The 22408-nt window shown below is 45.1% G+C and overlaps 1 protein-coding gene across 1 annotated transcript; it reads left to right on the plus strand.

Annotated features, from left to right (window-relative positions):
• The first annotated feature begins 20437 nt into the window (after window positions 1-20437).
• On the plus strand, window positions 20438-21391 carry LOC125514319 (uncharacterized). The gene has a single exon (XM_048679635.2). The coding sequence runs from the start codon at window positions 20532-20534 to the stop codon at window positions 20991-20993; it is 462 nt and encodes a 153-aa protein (XP_048535592.1). The 5' UTR covers window positions 20438-20531; the 3' UTR covers window positions 20994-21391.
• The last annotated feature ends 1017 nt before the right edge of the window (window positions 21392-22408 follow it).

The raw sequence follows: 22408 nt of genomic DNA on the forward strand, positions 1-22408 counted from the left end.
TATAGGTCTAGAGAGATAGTCCTATATAAGCATGAGTGATAGTTATATGAGACGAATATCTGGATTAAATGGGATTAAAATATTTAAACTGGAGATCATGACATCGATAATATCATAACGCAAATTGGTGTATCAAACATGCATATTCATTTGAATTTGGGGACACGTGTAATGCTATATAGTTTATCAATATTGGTGATCCATAGATTCTTTAATTAGAAACAATGCATGGTTTATATGAAATTAATGTCTAAACGGGATTACACTATATGTTGTGTGTGTGAAACACATTATACATGTTTGAGAAGTAAAAAAACCCGCATGAAACACACATTAATTGGAGACAGTTAGCGAGGAATGCATACATTGGATTTCAACATAAAGTGGTTTCAGATATTTGAAAATCCAAATTTATGGATACAACCTTATGAATCTGAGATCATGCCATTTGTAAACCATATTTATGTATAAGGGTGTTGTGCTTTTGAAAGTATATATAAAAAAATGATGTATATAGAATTTTATTCCAATCGAAAATGGATCCCGCCCAAAAAACAAAATAGAAACGGGATTCGTATTGAGTTGGCACGGTAAACGTGCACTCTGCAAAATTTGAACGAAGCGGAAGTCGTAGTAACCGCCCGAAACCAAAATCTGCGAAATGGAAATTACTACTGCCTATCCCTGCCACGTAAAGCCTATCTGCTCGATTTCTATAGGTTTCGATAGGGGTAGGTTTGTAATTTCACTCAAACGTGACATAACCGCCTCTCATCCGGATTCATACAAAGTGGGCGCCAAAACACAATGTGTCCTCGGCCGAAATCGACTCCCTCCCCGATTCATACACGGTGAGCACCAAAAACAATCTCTCGTCGATAAATATTCGGTGTATGCGAGATTACCGTCCTATCCCCAACCGACTAATATTGCTGTGATGTAGGAAATTTGAAACGGGGGCTAAGTTTGTAAATTTCCTCGCATTTGAGACAAGCGCGCCCTGAAGACATGGTTCCCCCCTTCCTCTCCACCTACATTTCCCCATTCGAACTCCGTGGGCGCCAAAACACCCTCTCCACCCCAGCCTCCTCCGTCCGCCACCCCATCCACCGCTGTCCTCCTCCACCATGTCGGAGCTGATACCCTGACGCCGCCGTCCATTACAAGAGATCGACCTCTCTCATCCATGGCTTTGGACCGGAATCCTTGCATCCCGTCCTCTCGCTTCATCCCCGCCGTCGTCCACCTTGTCGGCACCGCTCCTACGACCGTCTCGTCCACCGCGCCCCGCCGCCACCATCTACCCTCCTAGATCTGCTTCCACACCGCCGACAGCCATCGCTACCGCAACACCGTCAAATTCTCAGCAGATGCATACACGGCGCCGCACCATAGGCGGTACTCTTTCGTATCTGCTCAACTTATTTATCGCAGCAAGAATATAGATCACCACTACTTTACTCTAATTTCTTGTCCATCACTTACTTGCTAGTTGAAAGCAAACATTGGTTGCGAAGTTGCCTTCGTCTGGTTTGCACCTTCAGATCCGCCATGGCACGCTCAACACTATACTCCCAATGCTTATGGTTTTCCCCTTTTATATTCCACACTAGTTAAATCACAGTAGACTAAATTTCAAAATTGGGTCAGTCGATTTTTCAGAGCTCGCCGGAGTCCGCCGGTGCGAGCGAAGGGGTTCGGGTGGGGACGGTGGTTGTGGGGGTGCGGTGGTGGGGCCTCGCCAAACGAAGAAAACTCAATGGGGGTGGGGGCGGGGGTGGGGGTGGGTGTGGCGGAGGAACACAGGCGGTGGGGGCCGGTGGCCCGTGCGGTGTTCTGTATGGGAAGAATCAGAGATGAGGAAGAAGAAGGGTTAGGAGACGTACGATCTTCATCCAACCGCCTGAAATGGTCGACTGACCCGAATGACAAAAGTCACGCGACTTGCATGCAGACATGCCTTTATATTCAGTACCATCATCGCACCTGCTTAACATTGCTCCTGAATCCATCAAGCTAAACAATGTGCTACTCATAATTCCAAACTTGTTGCTCAAGTACGAATCTGGTATGATGCTGATATTACTAAAATAGATAACATTTAATTGGTCAGCTAATGTTCCTACTTTACTTTCGAAAAAGCACGTGCACCACATATAGAGAGACAGTAGGGGGTTGCTTTCTTAATGCGCTCTGGTTCATCATGTGTGGGCACTGCGCAACGAACATTTTATTATCCAAAATCTGCTTGCTCTTCTTTAGCATGTTCCTCTTCCGTTCTTCTTTAATAAGTACTCTCTCTGTTCCTAAATACAAGTCTTTGTATAGATTCCACCATGGACTACATATGGAGCAAAATGAGTGAATCTACACTCTAAAATGTATCTGGATACATCTGTATGTGATCCATAGTGGAAATCTCTACCAAGACTTATATTTTGGAACGGAGGGAGTATGATAGTAGTACAGTATGTTCCTTGTAGTGAAGATGAGCACGAACATTTGCAGTGTAGAGGTCTATACGGTCGGTTGTGATGGACACTTTGAACTCTTCGGGCCTCTTTGATTCGTTGGATTTTGTAAACATGGGAATAGGATTTGTAGTGGCCTGCCCACTTGCATCCTGTAAGAATAGTAAGGAAATGCGGGGAGCTGTGTCGCCTTTGAGAGTTACACTGATATTAACAATACCGCACCTTCAGTTGAAGAGAGCTGGTATCCGAAGCCTTTCTAGCCGTACCGGCAATACTAGCACATATATTCCAGCAAGTTCCACTTTGCTGATTTTACTCTCATGCTTATGGTTTTCCCGTTATATCTACACTATGATCTGTGTAGCTGCTTTGTGTCACACTAGCAGCAGTCCACTCTTGAAGCTAAACACTGCAATGACTTACAAAATTGGCACCAAGGCATTGAGTGCCATTCTGGATGCAATGAAACTCATACGCTCCCTGCCTGTTGATTCTTGTTCAGAATATGATCCCAATGACTATTCTAACCTCGAGGAGTCAAAGGTAGATGGTCTGTCCTGTTCACCCATCAAGGTGCCTGTTATAATTTGGCAAGTTTTAATTGATTGCACGTATCTTGCATATGTTGTCTTGCATTTCTTCTACTTTGTTGCACCGCCATCTGCTTAGTTTACTCATCATATATATCGAGATGCCATGCCCATCCATTATCAATACATATTCCATCTTTCATCATATCATGTTTTTCCACTCAAATGTTATTCTTGTGCATCAGACATCAAAAAGGAAGAGGGTGATTGCCGAACCTGAAGGAGCACCAGCAAAGTCCTTGAAAAACATGGTTGTGCCGAAGAAATCAGACATCACCCCACTTATATTGGTTGTACAACTAGTGACACAAAATGTAGGACCGACTCCAGCAGACTGTACCCATACTTCACTGGCCACACCACTAGCCGCACCACACAGGACCTGCACTCCAGCAAAAGGTATGCCGATTTGAGTTGCCATAACACCAGTCGTACCACATAAAAATCCCACTCCAGCAAAAAGTACAGCAAGTCCATCGGCCGTAGACCTATCCCAACTGCAGAGACGGCCAAATCCTGCAGATTGGAACCCCATTCCAGTTATTCCCAGTTTAAAAGACAATGCTTTCAATGTTGTTAGGGACTACGTGCATATATTCCCATCATGGGAAGATTATAGTGAAGACAAACACCATTTTCACATCTTCTTGTCCCACTTACGTGTAAGTGCTATTATTCATGGTGATTATTTTCCTATTTTCTGCTGAGTGAACACATCAATGATTTACATTACATTGTTGTAAGTAGGCGAGGATCAATCTGGATAGTCATGATGAGCAAAGCTTGCTTGCACTTTTCAAGGAAGCATTGCAGCAGTATCGGTGTTACTTGAGGAAATCACACTTTGATGACAAGTCTATAAACGAATTTCTGGTGAAGTCTCCTGTGCTAAATTTAGAAGACATTGAATGGAAAAACCTTGTTATGCACTGGTCTCGTTCCGAGGATGAGGTATTGTCTGTGATATCGCATGACAATTTGAACTTCTACTTTTCGGCATGTGCCTTACGGATCTTTTTTGCAGGAAATCTGCTCGAAAAGGAATTCCGGTTTGAAAAGAATGACAGGATATCGCAAATATGCTGCCCGCTGCTTGTTGGAAATATGCCCTAGAGGCAATAATAAAAGGATTATTATTATATTTCCTTGTTCATGATAATTGTCTTTTATTCATGCTATAATTGTGTTATCCGGAAATCGTAATACATGTGTGAATACTTAGACACCAACATGTCCCTAGTAAGCCTCTAGTTGACTAGCTCGTTGATCAACAGATAGCCATGGTTTCCTGACTATGGACATTGGATGTCATTGATAACGAGATCACATCATTAGGAGAATGATGTGATGGACAAGACCCAATCCTAAACATAGCACAAGATCGTATAGTTCGTTTGCTAGAGTTTTCCAATGTCAAGTATCTTTTCCTTAGACCATGAGATCATGTAACTCCCGGATACCGTAGGAGTGCTCTGGGTATACCAAACGTCACAACATAACTGGGTGACTATAAAGGTATACTACGGGTATCTCCGAAAGTGTCTGTTGGGTTGACACGGATCAAGACTGGGATTTGTCACTCCGTATGACGGAGAGGTATCTCTAGGCCCACTCGGTAATGCATCATCATAATGAGCTCAAAGTGACCAAGTGTCTGGTCACGGGATCATGCATTATAGTACGAGTAAAGTGACTTGCCGGTAACGAGATTGAACGAGGTATTGGGATACCGACGATTGAACCTCGGGCAAGTAACGTATCGATTGACAAAGGGAATTGTATACGGGGTTGCTTGAATCCTCGACATCATGGTTCATCTGATGAGATCATCGAGGAGCATGTGGGAGCCAACATGGGTATCCAGATCCCGCTGTTGGTTATTGACCGGAGGGCCGTCTCGGTCATGTCTACGTGTCTCCCGAACCCGTAGAGTCTACACACTTAAGGTTCGGTGACGCTAGGGTTGTAGAGATATGAATATGCAGTACCCCGAAAGTTGTTCGGAGTCCCGGATGAGATCCTGGACGTCACGAGGAGTTTCGGAATGGTCCGGAGGTGAAGAATTATATATAGGAAGTGCAGTTTCGGCCATCGGGAGAGTTTCGGGGTCACCGGTATTGTACCGGGACCACCGGAAGGGTCCCGGGGGTCCACCGGGTGGGGCCACCCATCCCAGAGGACCCCATGGGCCAAAGTGGGGAGGGGAACCAGCCCATAGTGGGTTGGTGCGCCCCCCTAGGCCCACCCCATGCGCCTAGGGTTGGAACCCTAGGGGTGGGGGGCGCCCCACCTTGCCTTGGGGGCTACTCCACCCTTGGCCGCCCCCCCCCTAGGAGATCCCATCTCCTAGGGCTGGCGCCCCCCCTTAGGGGAGCCTATATAAAGGGGGGGAGGGAGGGGGCAGCCATACCTTGAGTCTTGGCGCCTCCCTCTCCCCTGCTACACCTCTCTCTCTCTCGCAGTATACGGCGAAGCCCTGCTACTGTGACGCCCTGCATCCACCACCACGCCGTCGTGCTGCTGGATCTTCATCAACCTCTCCTTCCCCCTTGCTGGATCAAGAAGGAGGAGACGTCACGCTGACCGTACGTGTGTTGAACACGGAGGTGTCGTCCGTTCGGCGCTAGGATCTCCAGTGATTTGGATCACGTCGAGTACGTCTTCCTCATCCCCGTTCTTTGAACGCTTCCGCGCGTGATCTACAAAGGTATGTAGATGCAATCCAATCACTCGTTGCTAGATGAACTCCTAGATGGATCTTGGTGAAACCGTAGGAAAATTTTTATTTTCTACAACGTTCCCCAACAGTGGCATCATGAGCTAGGTCTATGCGTAGTTCTTCTTGCGCGAGTAGAACACAATTTGTTGTGGGCGTAGATGTTGTCAACTTTCTTGCTGCTACTAGTCTTATCTTGCTTCAACGGTATTGTGGGATGAAGCGGCCCGGACCAACCTTACACGTACGCTTACGTGAGACCGGTTCCACCGACTGACATGCACTAGTTGCATAAGGTGGCTGGCGGGTGTCTGTCTCTCCCACTTTAGTTGGAGCGGATTTGATGAAAAGGGTCCTTATGAAGGGTAAATAGAAGTTGACAAATCACGTTGTGGCTTTCACGTAGGTAAGAAAACGTTCTTGCTAGAACCTATTTCAGCCACGTAAAACTTGCAACAACAATTAGAGGACGTCTAACTTGTTTTTGCAGCAAGTGCTTTGTGATATGATATGGCCAAAGTTGTGATGAATGATGAATGATATATATGTGATGTATGAGATGCTCATGCTATTGTAATAGGAATCACGACTTGCATGTCGATGAGTATGACAACCGGCAGGAGCCATAGGAGTTGTCTTTATTTTTTGTATGACCTGCGTGTCATTGAGAAACACCATGTAAATTACTTTACTTTATTGCTAAACGTGTTAGCCATAGTAGTAGAAGTAATAGTTGGCGAGCAACTTTATGGAGACACGATGATGGAGATCATGGTGTCATGCTGGTGACAAGATGATCATGGAGCCCCAAGATGGAGATCAAAGGAGCTATGTGATATTGGCCATATCATGTCACTTTTATTATTTGATTGCATGTGATGTTTATCATGTTTCTGCATCTTGTTTACTTAGAACGACGGTAGTAAATAAGATGATCCCTCATAATAATTTCAAGAAAGTGTTCCCCCTAACTGTGCACCGTTGCGACAGTTCGTTGTTTTGAAGCACCACGTGATGATCGGGTGTTAGATTCCAACGTTCACATACAACGGGTGTAAGACAGATTTACACATGCAAACACTTAGGTTGACTTGACGAGCCTAGCATGTACAGACATGGCCTCGGAACACAGAAGACCGAAAGGTCGAGCATGAGTCGTATAGAAGATATGATCAACATGAAGATGTTCACCGATGTTGACTAGTCCGTCTCACGTGATGATCGGACACGGCCTAGTTAACTCGGATCATGTTATACTTAGATTACTGGAGGGATGTCTATCTAAGTGGGAGTTCATTGAATAATTTGATTAGATGAACTTAATTATCATGAACTTAGTCTAAATTTTACAATATGTCTTGTAGATCAAATGGCCAATGTAGTCCTCAACTTCAACGCGTTCCTAGAGAAAACCAAGCTGAAAGACGATGGCAGCAACTACACGGACTGGGTCCGGAACCTGAGGATCATCCTCATAGCTGCCAAGAAAGATTATGTCCTACAAGCACCGCTAGGTGACGCACCTGTTCTCCCTGCAGAACAAGACGTTATGAACGCTTGGCAGGCACGTACCGATGACTACTCCCTCGTTCAATGCGGCATGCTTTACAGCTTAGAGCCGGGGCTCCAAAAGCGTTTTGAGAGACACGGAGCATATGAGATGTTCGAAGAGCTGAAAATGGTTTTCCAAGCTCATGCCTGGGTCGAGAGATATCAAGTCTCCAACAAGTTCTTCAGCTGTAAGATGGAGGAAAACAGTTCTGTCAGTGAGCACATACTCACTATGTCTGGGTTGCATAACCGCTTGACTCAGCTGGGAGTTAATCTCCCGGATGACGCGGTCATTGACAGAATCCTTCAGTCGCTTCCACCGAGCTACAAGAGCTTTGTGATGAACTTCAATATGCAGGGGATGGAAAAGACCATTCCTGAAGTATTTGCAATGCTGAAATCAGCAAAGGTAGAAGTCAAAAAGGAACATCAAGTGTTGATGGTGAATAAAACCACTAAGTTCAAGAAGGGCAAGGGTAAGAAAGCCTTCAAGAAGGACGGCAAGGGAGTTGCCACGCCCGGCAAGCAAGCTGCCGGGAAGAAGCCAAAGAATGGACCCAAGCCCGAGACTGAGTGCTTTTATTGCAAGGGAAGTGGTCACTGGAAGCGGAACTGCCCCAAATACTTAGCGGACAAGAAGGCTGGCATCACGACAGGTATATATGATATACATGTAATTGATGTGTACCTTACTAGTACTCGTAGTAGCTCCTGGGTATTTGATACCGGTGCGGTTGCTCACATTTGTAACTCAAAACAGGAGCTACGGAATAAGCGGAGACTGGCGAAGGACGAGGTGATGATGCGCGTCGGGAATGGTTCCAAGGTCAATGTGATCGCCGTCGGCACGCTACCTCTACATTTACCTTCGGGATTAGTTTTAAACCTTAATAATTGTTATTTAGTGCCAGCTTTGAGCATGAACATTGTATCAGGATCTCGTTTAATTCGAGATGGCTACTCATTTAAATCCGAGAATAATGGTTGTTCTATTTATATGAGAGATATGTTTTATGGTCATGCTCCGATGGTGAATGCTTTATTCTTAATGAATCTCGAGCATAATGCTACACATGTTCATAGTGTGAGTACCAAAAGATGTAAGATTGATAATGATAGTCCCACATACTTGTGGCACTGCCGCCTTGGTCACATAGGTGTCAAACGCATGAAGAAGCTCCATGCTGATGGACTTTTAGAGTCTCTTGATTACGAATCATTTGACACGTGCGAACCATGCCTCATGGGCAAAATGACCAAGACTCCGTTCTCAGGAACAATGGAGCGAGCAACCAACTTATTGGAAATCATACATACTGATGTGTGCGGTCCAATGAGTGTTGAGGCTCGCGGTGGCTATCGTTATGTTCTCACCCTCACTGATGACTTGAGTAGATATGGGTATGTCTACTTAATGAAACACAAGTCTGAGACCTTTGAAAAGTTCAAGGAATTTCAGAGTGAGGTTGAGAATCAACGTGACAGGAAAATCAAGTTCCTGTGATCAGATCGTGGAGGAGAATACTTGAGTCACGAATTTGGCACACACTTAAGAAAATGTGGAATAGTTTCACAACTCACGCCGCCTGGAACACCTCAGCGTAATGGTGTGTCCGAACGTCGTAATCGCACTCTATTAGATATGGTGCGATCTATGATGTCTCTTACCGATTTACCGCTATCTTTTTGGGGCTATGCTTTAGAGACTGCTGCATTCACTTTAAATAGGGCTCCATCGAAATCTGTTGAGACGACACCGTATGAACTATGGTTTGGGAAGAAACCTAAGCTGTCGTTTCTAAAAGTTTGGGGATGCGATGCTTATGTCAAGAAACTTCAACCTGAAAAGCTCGAACCCAAGTCGGAAAAATGCGTCTTCATAGGATACCCTAAAGAAACTATTGGGTATACCTTCTACCTCAGATCCGAAGGCAAGATCTTTGTTGCCAAGAATGGATCCTTTCTAGAGAAGGAGTTTCTCTCGAAAGAATTAAGTGGGAGGAAAGTAGAACTTGATGAAGTATTACCTCTTGAACCGGAAAATGGCGCAACTCAAGAAAATGTTCCTGAGGTGCCTGCACCGACTAGAGAGGAAGTTAATGATGATGATCAAGATACTTCTGATCAAGCTCCTACTGAAATTCGAAGGTCCACAAGGACACGTTCCGCACCAGATTGGTACGGCAACCCTGTCTTGGAAATCATGTTGTTAGACAACGGTGAACCTTCGAACTATGAAGAAGCGATGGCGGGCCCGGATTCCGACAAATGGCTGGAAGCCATGAAATCCGAGATAGGATCCATGTATGAAAACGAAGTATGGACTTTGACTGACTTGCCCGTAGAGCGGCGAGCCATAGAAAATAAATGGATCTTTAAGAAGAAGACAGACGCGGATGGTAATGTGACCATCTATAAAGCTCGGCTTGTCGCTAAGGGTTATCGACAAGTTCAAGGGGTTAACTACGATGAGACTTTCTCACCGGTAGCGAAGCTGAAGTCCGTCCGAATCATGTTAGCAATTGCCGCATTCTATGATTATGAAATATGGCAAATGGATGTCAAAACGGCATTCCTTAATGGTTTCCTTAAGGAAGAATTGTATATGATGCAGCCGGAAGGTTTTGTCGATCCTAAGTATGCTGACAAGGTGTGCAAGCTCCAACGCTCGATTTATGGGCTGGTGCAAGCATCTCGGAGTTGGAACATTCGCTTTGATGAGATGATCAAAGCGTTTGGCTTTATGCAGACTTATGGAGAAGCCTGCGTTTACAAGAAAGTGAGTGGGAGCTCTGTAGCATTTCTCATATTATATGTAGATGACATACTTTTGATGGGAAATGATATAGAGCTTTTGGACAGCATTAAGGCCTACTTGAATAAGAGTTTTTCAATGAAGGACCTTGGAGAAGCTGCTTATATATTAGGCATCAAGATCTACAGAGATAGATCAAGATGCCTCATAGGTCTTTCACAAAGCACATACCTTGATAAGATATTGAAGAAGTTCAATATGGATCAGTCTAAGAAGGGGTTCTTGCCTGTGTTCCAAGGTGTGAAATTGAGCTCAGCTCAATGTCCGACCATGGCAGAAGATATAGAAGAGATGAGTGTCATCCCCTATGCCTCGGCTATAGGTTCTATTATGTATGCCATGCTGTGTACCAGACCTGATGTAAACCTTGTCGTAAGTTTGGTAGGAAGGTACCAAAGTAATCCCGGCAAGGAACACTGGACAGCGGTCAAGAATATCCTGAAGTACCTGAAAAGGACTAAGGAAATGTTTCTCGTTTATGGAGGTGACGAAGAGATCGTCGTAAAAGGTTACGTCGACACTAGCTTCGACACAGATCTGGATGACTCTAAGTCACAAACTGGATACGTGTATATTTTGAATGGTGGGGCAGTAAGCTGGTGCAGTTGCAAGCAGAGCGTCGTGGCGGGATCTACATGTGAAGCAGAGTACATGGCAGCCTCGGAGGCAGCGCATGAAGCAATTTGGATGAAGGAGTTCATCACCGACCTAGGAGTCATACCCAATGCGTCGGGGCCAATCAAACTCTTCTGTGACAACACTGGAGCTATTGCACTTGCCAAGGAGCCCAGGTTTCACAAGAAGACCAAGCACATCAAGCGTCGCTTCAACTCCATTCGTGAAAATGTTCAAGATGGAGACATAGATATTTGTAAAGTACATACGGACCTGAATGTGGCAGATCCATTGACTAAACCTCTCCCTAGAGCAAAACATGATCAACACCAGCATTCCATGGGTGTTCGATTCATCACAATGTAACTAGATTATTGACTCTAGTGCAAGTGGGAGACTGTTGGAAATATGCCCTAGAGGCAATAATAAAAGGATTATTATTATATTTCCTTGTTCATGATAATTGTCTTTTATTCATGCTATAATTGTGTTATCCGGAAATCGTAATACATGTGTGAATACTTAGACACCAACATGTCCCTAGTAAGCCTCTAGTTGACTAGCTCGTTGATCAACAGTTAGCCATGGTTTCCTGACTATGGACATTGGATGCCATTGATAACGAGATCACATCATTAGGAGAATGATGTGATGGACAAGACCCAATCCTAAACATAGCACAAGATCGTATAGTTCGTTTGCTAGAGTTTTCCAATGTCAAGTATCTTTTCCTTAGACCATGAGATCGTGTAACTCCCGGATACCGTAGGAGTGCTCTGGGTATACCAAACGTCACAACGTAACTGGGTGACTATAAAGGTATACTACGGGTATCTCCGAAAGTGTCTGTTGGGTTGACACGGATCAAGACTGGGATTTGTCACTCCGTATGACGGAGAGGTATCTCTGGGCCCACTCGGTAATGCATCATCATAATGAGCTCAAAGTGACCAAGTGTCTGGTCACGGGATCATGCATTACAGTACGAGTAAAGTGACTTGCCGGTAACGAGATTTAACGAGGTATTGGGATACCGACGATCGAATCTCGGGCAAGTAACGTACCGATTGACAAAGGGAATTGTATACGGGGTTGCTTGAATCCTCGACATCATGGTTCATCTGATGAGATCATCGAGGAGCATGTGGGAGCCAACATGGGTATCCAGATCCCGCTGTTGGTTATTGACCGGAGAGCCGTCTCGGTCATGTCTACGTGTCTCCCGAACCCGTAGGGTCTACACACTTAAGGTTCGGTGACGCTAGGGTTGTAGAGATATGAATATGCAGTAACCCGAAAGTTGTTCGGAGTCCCGGATGAGATCCTGGATGTCACGAGGAGTTCCGGAATGGTCTGGAGGTGAAGAATTATATATAGGAAGTGCAGTTTCGGCCATCGGGAGAGTTTCGGGGTCACCGGTATTGTACCGGGACCACCGGAAGGGTCCCGGGGGTCCACCGGGTGGGGCCACCCATCCCGGAGGGCCCCATGGGCCAAAGTGGGGAGGATAACCAGCCCATAGTGGGCTGGTGCGCCCCCCTAGGCCCACCCCATGCGCCTAGGGTTGGAACCCTAGGGGTGGGGGGGGCGCCCCACCTTGCCTTGGGGGCTACTCCACCCTTGGCCGCCGCCCCCCCTAGGAGATCCCATCTCCTAGGGCCGGCGCCCCCCCCCCTTAGGGGAGCCTATATAAAGGGGGGAGGGAGGGGGCAGCCATACCTTGAGTCTTGGCGCCTCCCTCTCCCCTGCTACACCTCTCTCTCTCTCGCAGTATACGGCGAAGCCCTGCTACTGTGACGCCCTGCATCCACCACCACGCCGTCGTGCTGCTGGATCTTCATCAACCTCTCCTTCCCCCTTGCTGGATCAAGAAGGAGGAGACGTCATGCTGACCGTTCGTGTGTTGAACACGGAGGTGCCGTCCGTTCGGCGCTAGGATCTCCAGTGATTTGGATCACGTCGAGTACGTCTTCCTCATCCCCGTTCTTTGAACGCTTCCGCGCGTGATCTACAAAGGTATGTAGATGCAATCCAATCACTCGTTGCTAGATGAACTCCTAGATGGATCTTGGTGAAACCGTAGGAAAATTTTTATTTTCTGCAATGTTCCCCAACACTGCTTTGCTCTTGTTAGTACATGTTGTCCTGTATCACTGTACTTGCATACATACCTGGTTCATTATGTGACAACAGTATGCATGATATCTTGCTTATCAATTGTTCGCTCCAAATTATCCGATCTGTATGAATGGTTACATTAGTGTAGAATATATCCAATGCCAATGAATTTTTTTAGCTCCGCATTGTTCTTGTAAGTACCTGTTGTCCTTTATCAGTGTACTTATATTGACAGGTAGTTGTTCATGTACCATCACTCTGCAGCTTATTTTCCTTTGCCCTCCATTTTCTACACATAAGATCTATATTTACTCTTACCATAAGGTTGGATAACACCGATGGTACTGAAGAAGTTTAGCTCTACATTGCTCTTTGCTGTACCTTTTGCCTGTATCGTTGTACTTACATTTATAGCTGCTTGGTTATGTAGCATCACTCTTCATCTTATCTTAAATATTCTCCATTTTTTCTTATATTGTCACATCTATATTTGTTCTTAACAAAATGTAGAATAAAGGCAATGGTTATGAAGAAGATTCTATGGTAAACTTCTTGAATTGCCCCCCCCCATCAGCATGGACAAGGGCTTTATAGAGCCTGCCTTCACCAATAATGTAAGTTTGTCCTTCTCAAGCCTTCAAATTTTGTTGTGTATATTTGGCTAGGCATGGCTGCAACAGCTGTTTATTTTTGGTGTTTGCATCAAATTGCATGTTTAAAGTTCATATGTACTTCATAAACAAAAGTTTGTCCTTCTCAATTTAAGTTTTCAGTTATACAACCAAGCTCCTTCTTCAGACCATGTAAATTAAACTATACAGAGCAAGTGATCTTATTTTGCCAATCTGAAATGGGATAAATTGACAACACACTAACCATTGATACTTATGAGTTCTTGATCTGTAATCCAGTCGTGTCGTGAAGCTGCCAACTCCTTCACAATGTCATTTCCTGCCATGTCTTGACCTGAACAGTACCATATTGTGTTAATGCTATTTTAAACTGTGTCACTTTATTCGTCAGTAAGAAATGTGATGAATTGTCAGCACTGATACTTATATGTGCAAAACCTGTCATCTGTCTGCTTGTTTATCTTTCAGAGTGAGGATGATATAAGTGTCAAACAAGTGCAGTCTCATCAGCTTGCTCAGCTGCTTGCGCTGCAGCTCCCGAGCAGGGCTAACCTTTCTTGATCTCTATTGAAGTGTTGTCGGTTTTGTATATTATTTTGTCGGCGTATTTAATTGCACTGGTGGCGATCATTGATGCCCAGTGTATGTAATCTGCTGTCTGCTTGTGCTTTATTATCATAGTGGCGAACTTTGATGCCGAGTGGATGTAATATGCCGTAATTTCTTTATTGTATAGTCTAGGGTTTTTTCTTATTCACGATGCTGCAGTTATTTTACTGTATATATATCATGTCTTCGCAGTAAATCGGCCAAACCATAAAATTACGGTACATAATCGGGCCGTCATGCAAATCACTATGTATGATCCGCATCATAGGCCCCGTCATCTTGGTCCGTTAACAGGCCTAAATGTAAACTGGCCCACTAGTAGATTCGGGCCTTTAATAGGCCGAGTAAACCGCCGGCCCTATTTTCCCAAGAAAACTCAATGGGCTTTTAGGAGGCTGAAAAGTAGGTTGGGCTTGGAAAGTGCCGAACAGCTCACGGGCCGGCAGCAGGCTGAAATAGACCCCGGCCCATGATTGTGCCAATCAAATCATGGGCTTATAACAAGCCAAAATTGTCTCGGTCCTTATTTGGCCCAATCAGATTATCGTCTGTGAGCAGGCCGGATGCAAACGAGGCCGTAGTTAGGCCCAACTATATGACGGGCTTTTAACAGGCCGAAATGTATATAGCGCCGAAATGTTAAGCGGGCCTTTAACAGGCCGAAACTAATATCAGGCCGAATTACTAAATGGGCCTTTATCAAGTGGGCCCAAAAGCATAGTGTCCAGTTGACGGGCTGAATCTGATATGGGCCATAATTTAGCCCAAAGCCTCTCAAAGGGTCAGACCTGATCTGGGCCGTAATTTGGCCCAGAACGTGGGAGGCTTTTAACGGGTCGGATCTCATATGGGCCTTTATTAGGCCTGGAACGTGGCAGACTACTAATGGACCGGATCAAATATGGGTCGGCATTTGGCCCAAAACATGGCAGCCTATTAATGGATCGGCCTACTAGTGTCATCAAAATCTTTTGGGCCTTCAGCTAGGCCGGCCCATTATGGTCGGCGAAATCTCATGGGCCTTTAGCTGGGTCGGCCCATTATGGTCCACAACATCTTGTGGGCCTTTAGCTGGGCCGGCCCATTATGGTCCGCAAAATCTCGCGGGCCTTTAGCTGGGCCGGCCCATTATGGCCCGCAAAATCTTGTGGGCCTTTAGCTGGGCCGGCCAATTATGGTCCGCAAAATCCCGTGGGCCTTTTGCTAGGCCGGCCCATTATGGACCGCAAAATCTTGTGGACCTTTAGTTGGGCCGGCCCATTTAAACTTTATGGGCCACTTTTGGGCCGGTCCATGTGTCAACATTTCATAAGCGCATCTCGCCCATTGGATGAGTGACACCTGTGCCAACGGGGAGATGACACGTGTTTCCTCCAGCCAATGATGATTTTACACGTGGAAAATCGCCATTGGTCCGGGCTGTTAACGGGTTATCGGATCCAAAACCGGACCCGGTAGCTTAACGGCATTCCGTTACGGTGGATGCCACGTGTTGGTCACCCTTGACGAAAGCACTTCTATGACGCGTGATTTTTCGTCATGGAAGTGGACAGCACAGGTATGACTATCTTGATTCTGTCATAAAGTCGTCATGGATGTACATCCATGACAGAAAACGTGACCTACTATGACAAACACGTATCATCACGGAAGTGTATCTTTTTGTAGTGTAGCAAGCTCTAAGGATTTTTCCACCTGGTGTGGAATGGCATCTGAGATCCGATCCCTTTAAATAGACGCCTTTTTATGGCCAGGGTGTTATGTGTAAAAAATACTCTGACCTTTTGTATTCGTTTGACACGTGGAAGCAGAAGAGATGGAGGTGCGGGAGCCAAAGGGTATGACATTAAATGAAAAGCCGAATATAACTCTTCGGGTCAGATGCTTTGAAGTATTCGGAGGAGGAACCTGCCTTGAAATGCCGAAGACAACCTGCACGCTGGACACATCGTCATTGAAGCCTGATTCGGGGGCTACCGAGGGAGTCCTGGATTAAGGGGTCCTCGGGCGTCCGAGCTATGTGACGTGGGCCAGACTAATGGGTCATGAAGATACAAGACGGAAGACTTCCTCCCGTGTCTGAATGGGACTCTCCTTGGCGTGGAAGGCAAGCTTAGCGTGCGGATATGAATATTCCTTTCTCTATAAACCGACTCTGTACAACCCTATCCCCCTCTGGTGTCTATATAAACGGGAGGGTTTAGTCCGTAGAGGCAATCATAATCATACAAGCTAGACAATTAGGTTTAGCCATTACGATCTCGTGATAGATCAACTCTTGTAACCCCTATACTCATCAAAGTCAATCAAGCAGGACGTAGGGTATTACCTCCATCAAGAGGGCCCGAACCTGGGTAAAACATCGTGTCCCTTGTCTCCTGTTACTATCAATCCTTAGATGCACAATTCGGGACCCCCTACCCGAGATCTGCCGGTTTTGACACTGACAACCATATCACATCACAACATGCCCTGCAAAAACATGTTAGACGTCCTCTACTTTGTTGTTTCAAGTTTTACGTGGCTGGTACGAGCTTCAAGCAAAAAACCGTTCTTACCTACGCATCAAAACCACAATGATTTTTCGTCAAGAGTGTTGTTTTAACCTTCAACAAGGACCGGCCGTAGTCAAACTCGATTCAACTAAAGTTGCAGAAACAGACACCCGCTAGCCACTTGTGTGCGAAGCACGTTGGTAGAACCAGTCTCATGAACGCGGTCATGTAATGTCGGTCCGGGGCGCTTCATCCAACAATACCGCCGAATCAAAGTAAGACGTTGGTGGTAAGCAGTATGACTATTATCGGCCACAACTCTTTGTGTTCTACTCGTGCATATCATCTACGCATAGACCTGGCTCGGATGCCACTGTTGGGGAATGTAGCATGCAATTTCAAAAAAAAATCCTATGATCACGCAAGATCTATCTAGGAGATGCATAGCAACGAGAGGGGAGAGTGTGTCCACGTACCCTCGTAGACCGAAAGCAGAAGCGTTAGATTAACACGGTTGATGTAGTCGAACGTCTTCACGATCCACCGATCCAAGTACCGAACGTATGGCACCTTCGTGTTCGGCACACATTCAGATCGATGACGTCCCTCGAGCTCTTGATCCAGTAGAGGATCGAGGGAGAGTTCCGTCAGCACGACGCCGTGACGGCGGTGATGGTGATGTGATCCGCGCAGGGCTTCGCCTAAGCACTATGACGCTATGACCGAAGGAGTAAACTGTGGAAGGGGGCACCGCACACGGCTAAGAAACAACTGTTGTGTCTTTGGGGTGCCCCCAGCTCACGTATATAAAGGAGGGGGAGGAGGAGGCTGGCCCAAGGGGGGCACGCCAAGAGGGGGGAGTCCTACTAGGACTCCATTCCTAGTAGGATTCACCCCCCTTTCCTTCCAACGGAGAGGGGGAAAGGGCAAAGGAGGGAGAAGGAGAAGGAAAGAGGGGGGTCGCGTCCCCTCCCCTTGTCCAATTCGGATTGGGCAAGGGGGTGCGCGCCACCTCCCGTGGCCTGCGTCCTCTCCTCCACTATGGCCCATTAGGCCCATTAACTTTCCCGGGGGGTCCGGTAGCCTCCCGATACTCCGATAAATCCCCTAACCTTATCAAAACCATTCCGGTGTCCGTATATAACCTTCCAATATATCAATTTTTACCTCTCGACCATTTCGAGACTCGTCGTCATGTCCGTGATCTCATCTGAGACTCTGAACAAACTTCAGTCACCAAAACACATAACTCATAATACAAATCGTCATCGAACGTCAAGCGTGCGGACCCTACGGGTTCGAGAACTATGTAGACATGACCGAGACACATCTCCGGTCAATAACCAGTAGCGGAACCTGGATGCTCATATTGGCTCCTACATATTTTACAAAGATCTTTATCGGTCAAACCGCATAACAACATACGTCATTTCCTTTGTCATCGGTATGTTACTTGCCTGATATTCGATCATCGATATCATCATACCTAGTTCAATCTCATTACCGGCAAGTCTCTTTACTCGTTCTGTAATGCATCATCCCGCAACTAACTCATTAGTCACATTGCTTGCAAGGCTTATATTGATGTGCATTACCGAGAGGGCCCAGAGATACCTCTCCGATACACGGAGTGACAAAATCCTAATCTTGATCTATGCCAACTCAACAAACACCTTCGGAGACACCTGTAGAGCATCTTTATAATCATCCAGTTACATTGTGAAGTTTGATAGCACACAAAGTGTTCCTCCGATATTTGGGAGTTGCATAATCTCATAGTCAGAGGAATATGTATAACTCATGAAGAAAACAATAGCAATAAAACTAAATGATCATAATGCTAAGCTAATGGATGGGTCTTGTCCATCACATCATTCTCTAATGATGTGATCCCGTTCATCAAATGACAACACATGTCTATGGTCAGGAAACTTAACCATCTTTGATTAACGAGCTAGTCAAGTAGAGGCATACTATGGACACTCTATTTTGTCTATGTATTCACACATGTACTAAGTTTCCGGGTAATACAATTTTAGCATGAATAATAAACATTTATCATGATATAAGGAAATATAAATAATAACTTTATTATTGCCTCTAGGGCATATTTCCTTCAACTAGTAGTGTTGATTACATCTTGTAGTTGATTACTATATGGTTTACTTGGTGGAAGATTATATGTTCAGATCCATTATGCTATTTAATACCCCTCTGATCTTGAGCATGATTATCATTTGTGAGTAGTTACTTTTGTTTTTGAGGTCACGGAAAAAATCTTGTTGCAAGTAATCATGTGAACTTGATATGTGTTTAATATTTTGATAGTATATATGTTGTGATTCCCTTAGTGATGTCATGTGAACGTTGACTACATGACACTTCATCATATTTGGATCTGAGGGAATGCATTGTGGAGTAGTTATTAGATGATGGGTTGCGAGTGTGACAGAAACATAAACCCTAGTTTATGCGCTATTCCTTAAGGGACCGATTGGATCCAAAAGTTTAATGCTATGGTTAGAATTTATTCTTAATATTTTTCTCGTAGTTGCGGATGCTTGCGAGGGGGTTAATCATAAGTAGGAGGTTTGTTCAAGTAAGAACATCACCTAAGCACCGATCCACCCACATATTAAATTATCAAAGTAGCGAACACAAATCAAACCAACATGATGAAAGTGACTAGATGAAATTCCCGTGTACCCTCAAGAATGCTTTGCCTATCATAAGAGACCGTTTTGGACTGTCCTTTGCCTCAAAAGGATTGGGCTAGCTTGCTGCACTTTTGTTACTATTACCGTTAGTTTCTCGTTACAAATTATCTTGCTATCAAACTACTCTGTTACTTACAATTTCAGCGCTTGCAGACATTACCTTACTAAAAACCACTTGTCATTTCCTTCTGCTCCTCATTGGGTTCGACACTCTTATTGAAAGGACTACGATTGATCCCATATACTTGTGGGTCATCATATCTTCACAGTTCTTGCTTTCTTTAAGCACGAGGTCTTACTTGTTCTCGGTTGCACACATGGACTAGGTCTTCATGGTTAGGTGGTGTGCATCCAATATTGTCGATAACCTTTAAGTGAAATGGTCTGGTGACTGTTAATGCGTGTTGTCCCATGTCTGATGTACGATGTAGTCGGGTCGTCAAAGTTGATCTCCATCCAATGCAAAGGAGTGTTTCCTTTAAATGACTAGGACACTCAAGGTGCGTATCACCAAACTAAAATTCTATATGTTTTTTTTTATTGAGGGATTGATATACAGGAAAAAAAAGATTTCATACATGGGAAAGAAACCAAAATTCTTGTAGCTTCCACTTCTTTCCCTTTCTCATGCATACTCTCATGTCCCTTACAATAAACCATTTCTTGAAACCCCATCTTCTACCAATGTTTCATCTTTATTTGTACATTTTACCTTACTATTTTTTATAGTTCGTTGTCCTCGATTGCATGCATGAATTAGACCTTCGTGATTAAATTGACCATGCCGTAAACTTCAAGATATTGAGTTAGTGACTGATTATCACTTGTGTCGTCTAGTATCCAATATAAGATGTAGTTGGGTCGTCAAAGTCGATATCCATCCAACTTAAAAAAGTGCTTGTTGTTGAAAGGTCAGAACCTCCAAGGTTTATATCATCAAGCCATATTAAAACTGTGACAAGTAATATGGATTAGAGGAAGTAGGAGTATATGATTTATCATTTTTTTGCCGAGGGGTTGAAATAAGAAAAATAAAACTCCACATCCCGAAGGAAATGAATATTCTTTGGTCTGTCCTCTTCTTTCCCTTTCTCCCACTGTCCTTCCAAACAAAAAGCTAGACGACTATTCCGAATTTCCCCAGCACTCCATTTCCTCCCCATCTCCACCGCCACCACCTCCTCCTCCCGCTCCTCTCCATGGCCGACTACCACCGCCCCTACCAGCGCGACCTCCGTCCCCCGCCGTCCTCGGCCCCGGACCCCACCATCTTCCACGGCAATGGTTACTTCTCCTCTGTCGCCCCCCAAGCCAACGCATACTTCTCCTCCGCGCCGAAAGACGGCGCTTTCCCCGGCGCAGGCGACCGGCGGATCGAGATCTACACGAAGGCGCCTCCGCCTCTCCCCCCGCCTCCGCGCCTCGCACTGCCCCCGCCCCCGGGGAGGAGGGAAGGTGGCGTGGGGAGCGGCGGCAGCGGAGGGGGAGGTGGGGGTGGTGGAAGCGCCAACATATGGTGCTTCAGCGACCCGGAGATGAAGCGGCGGCGGCGGGTGGCGAGCTACAAGGCCTACTCAGTGGAAGGGAAAGTGAAGTCCTCGCTGCGGAGGGGCCTCCGCTGGTTCAAAGGCAAGTGCTCCGATATCTTCCACAGCTGGTAACCTCTTCTGCTCGGACGGTGACAGGGTCCCAAGAAACGCAAGCTCCTGAAAAATGTCTGCATTTTGGAATCTTTTGTTTGAAGGTAATGTTCAGAATATTTCCTCTACCACTAATTGAATGCATTTGAGGTTGTGATTGTATATTGGTGAGCTAATGGAGGCTTAGAGGAACTTGCGACGGGCGTGAATTCATGAAATGTTTGTGATGTGTCGTATTCGCGCCTCTGTAGATTTATCTGCAAGCGGTGGTGGTGATTAGTCATGTTACCCATATCTGTTACTAATAAAACACAAGGGCTGTGTGGGCAAATGTATCTTTTTAGTGGTTATGATTATTTGTTGGGAGATTGGTTTTCAATCAGATTCAGGAATCATGGAAATACCTACGTTTTTTTTTTGTACTCTTTCACTATGAATGCTGAATTGTCAGTGGTACCATTTTATCTTGTGGTTTGAATGGCTGGTGAAGTGTGTGGTACTACTATCCATTGGAGTGGGTGTTCTGGTAGGAGGGATTGAAGTGCAATAAATTCTTTCAGACAAGTACGGATTGGGTACATTGATGAACTTCCATCTGAAATTAATAAACAGAAGGACATATGAGACTGAACACCCCCACTGATTGGCTCAAAATTGTTGCAAATAGTTGCTAATTACCTAATCACATATTCACTGGTAGTCTGATAACTAACGCCACCTATTTGAACATAGTTTGGTCCAGTATTTTTGAGAAAATATGAAGTTATCCTGTGGTTGGTGTGACATGTTGACAACCAAACCATGCCACATTATTATTGGCTTGATTATGTTGTTTGACAACCCTTTGTTTGTTTCAACTCTACGTTCCGTGTGGCATGGTTTGGTTCACCAAACTTCCTTATGTTTGTCAACATAATGAAGCCAATATTTGTTCATATAGATGTGTTGATGACCTACCTTTGGTCTTTATGATACAAATTATCATATCAGCCCCTTTGGTCCTTATGATAGTAACATAATTGCCCCTTTGCTTGATAGAATTGCTAGACATCAGTGCCGTCAGCAAGGCCACATCAGCCTTGCATGATGTTCTTTTTTAAAATGTTCTAGCAAATGCGCTTTTGGTTGATGTTACACTGACTATTTGCCGCGTAGCATGTTAAAGAAAACATGGCAACGGTAACACATTTTCAGGTTGGACATTCTGCGAGCTCTATAATCAGCCACATTCAACACAAATGAATTGAGATGTATAAACGCGTTGATTATGTTGCGTGTCAAATCACAAATCTTAACATGCTTTGTTCAGGCCATGAGACAAAAGTGCTTCTCATTGATCTGTATAGCGGGGCCAAGCGAGCTAGCTTTGTTAAAGAAGATTGCACATGATTGAGCTGTTGTTAGTTCCTCCATTGGTTCATTCTGCTGTGTAGTTA

Source organism: Triticum urartu, chromosome 1A (genome assembly GCF_056163025.1).
Source record: "Triticum urartu cultivar PI428250 chromosome 1A, HENAU_Tu73, whole genome shotgun sequence".
Lineage (NCBI taxonomy): Eukaryota > Viridiplantae > Streptophyta > Magnoliopsida > Poales > Poaceae > Triticum > Triticum urartu.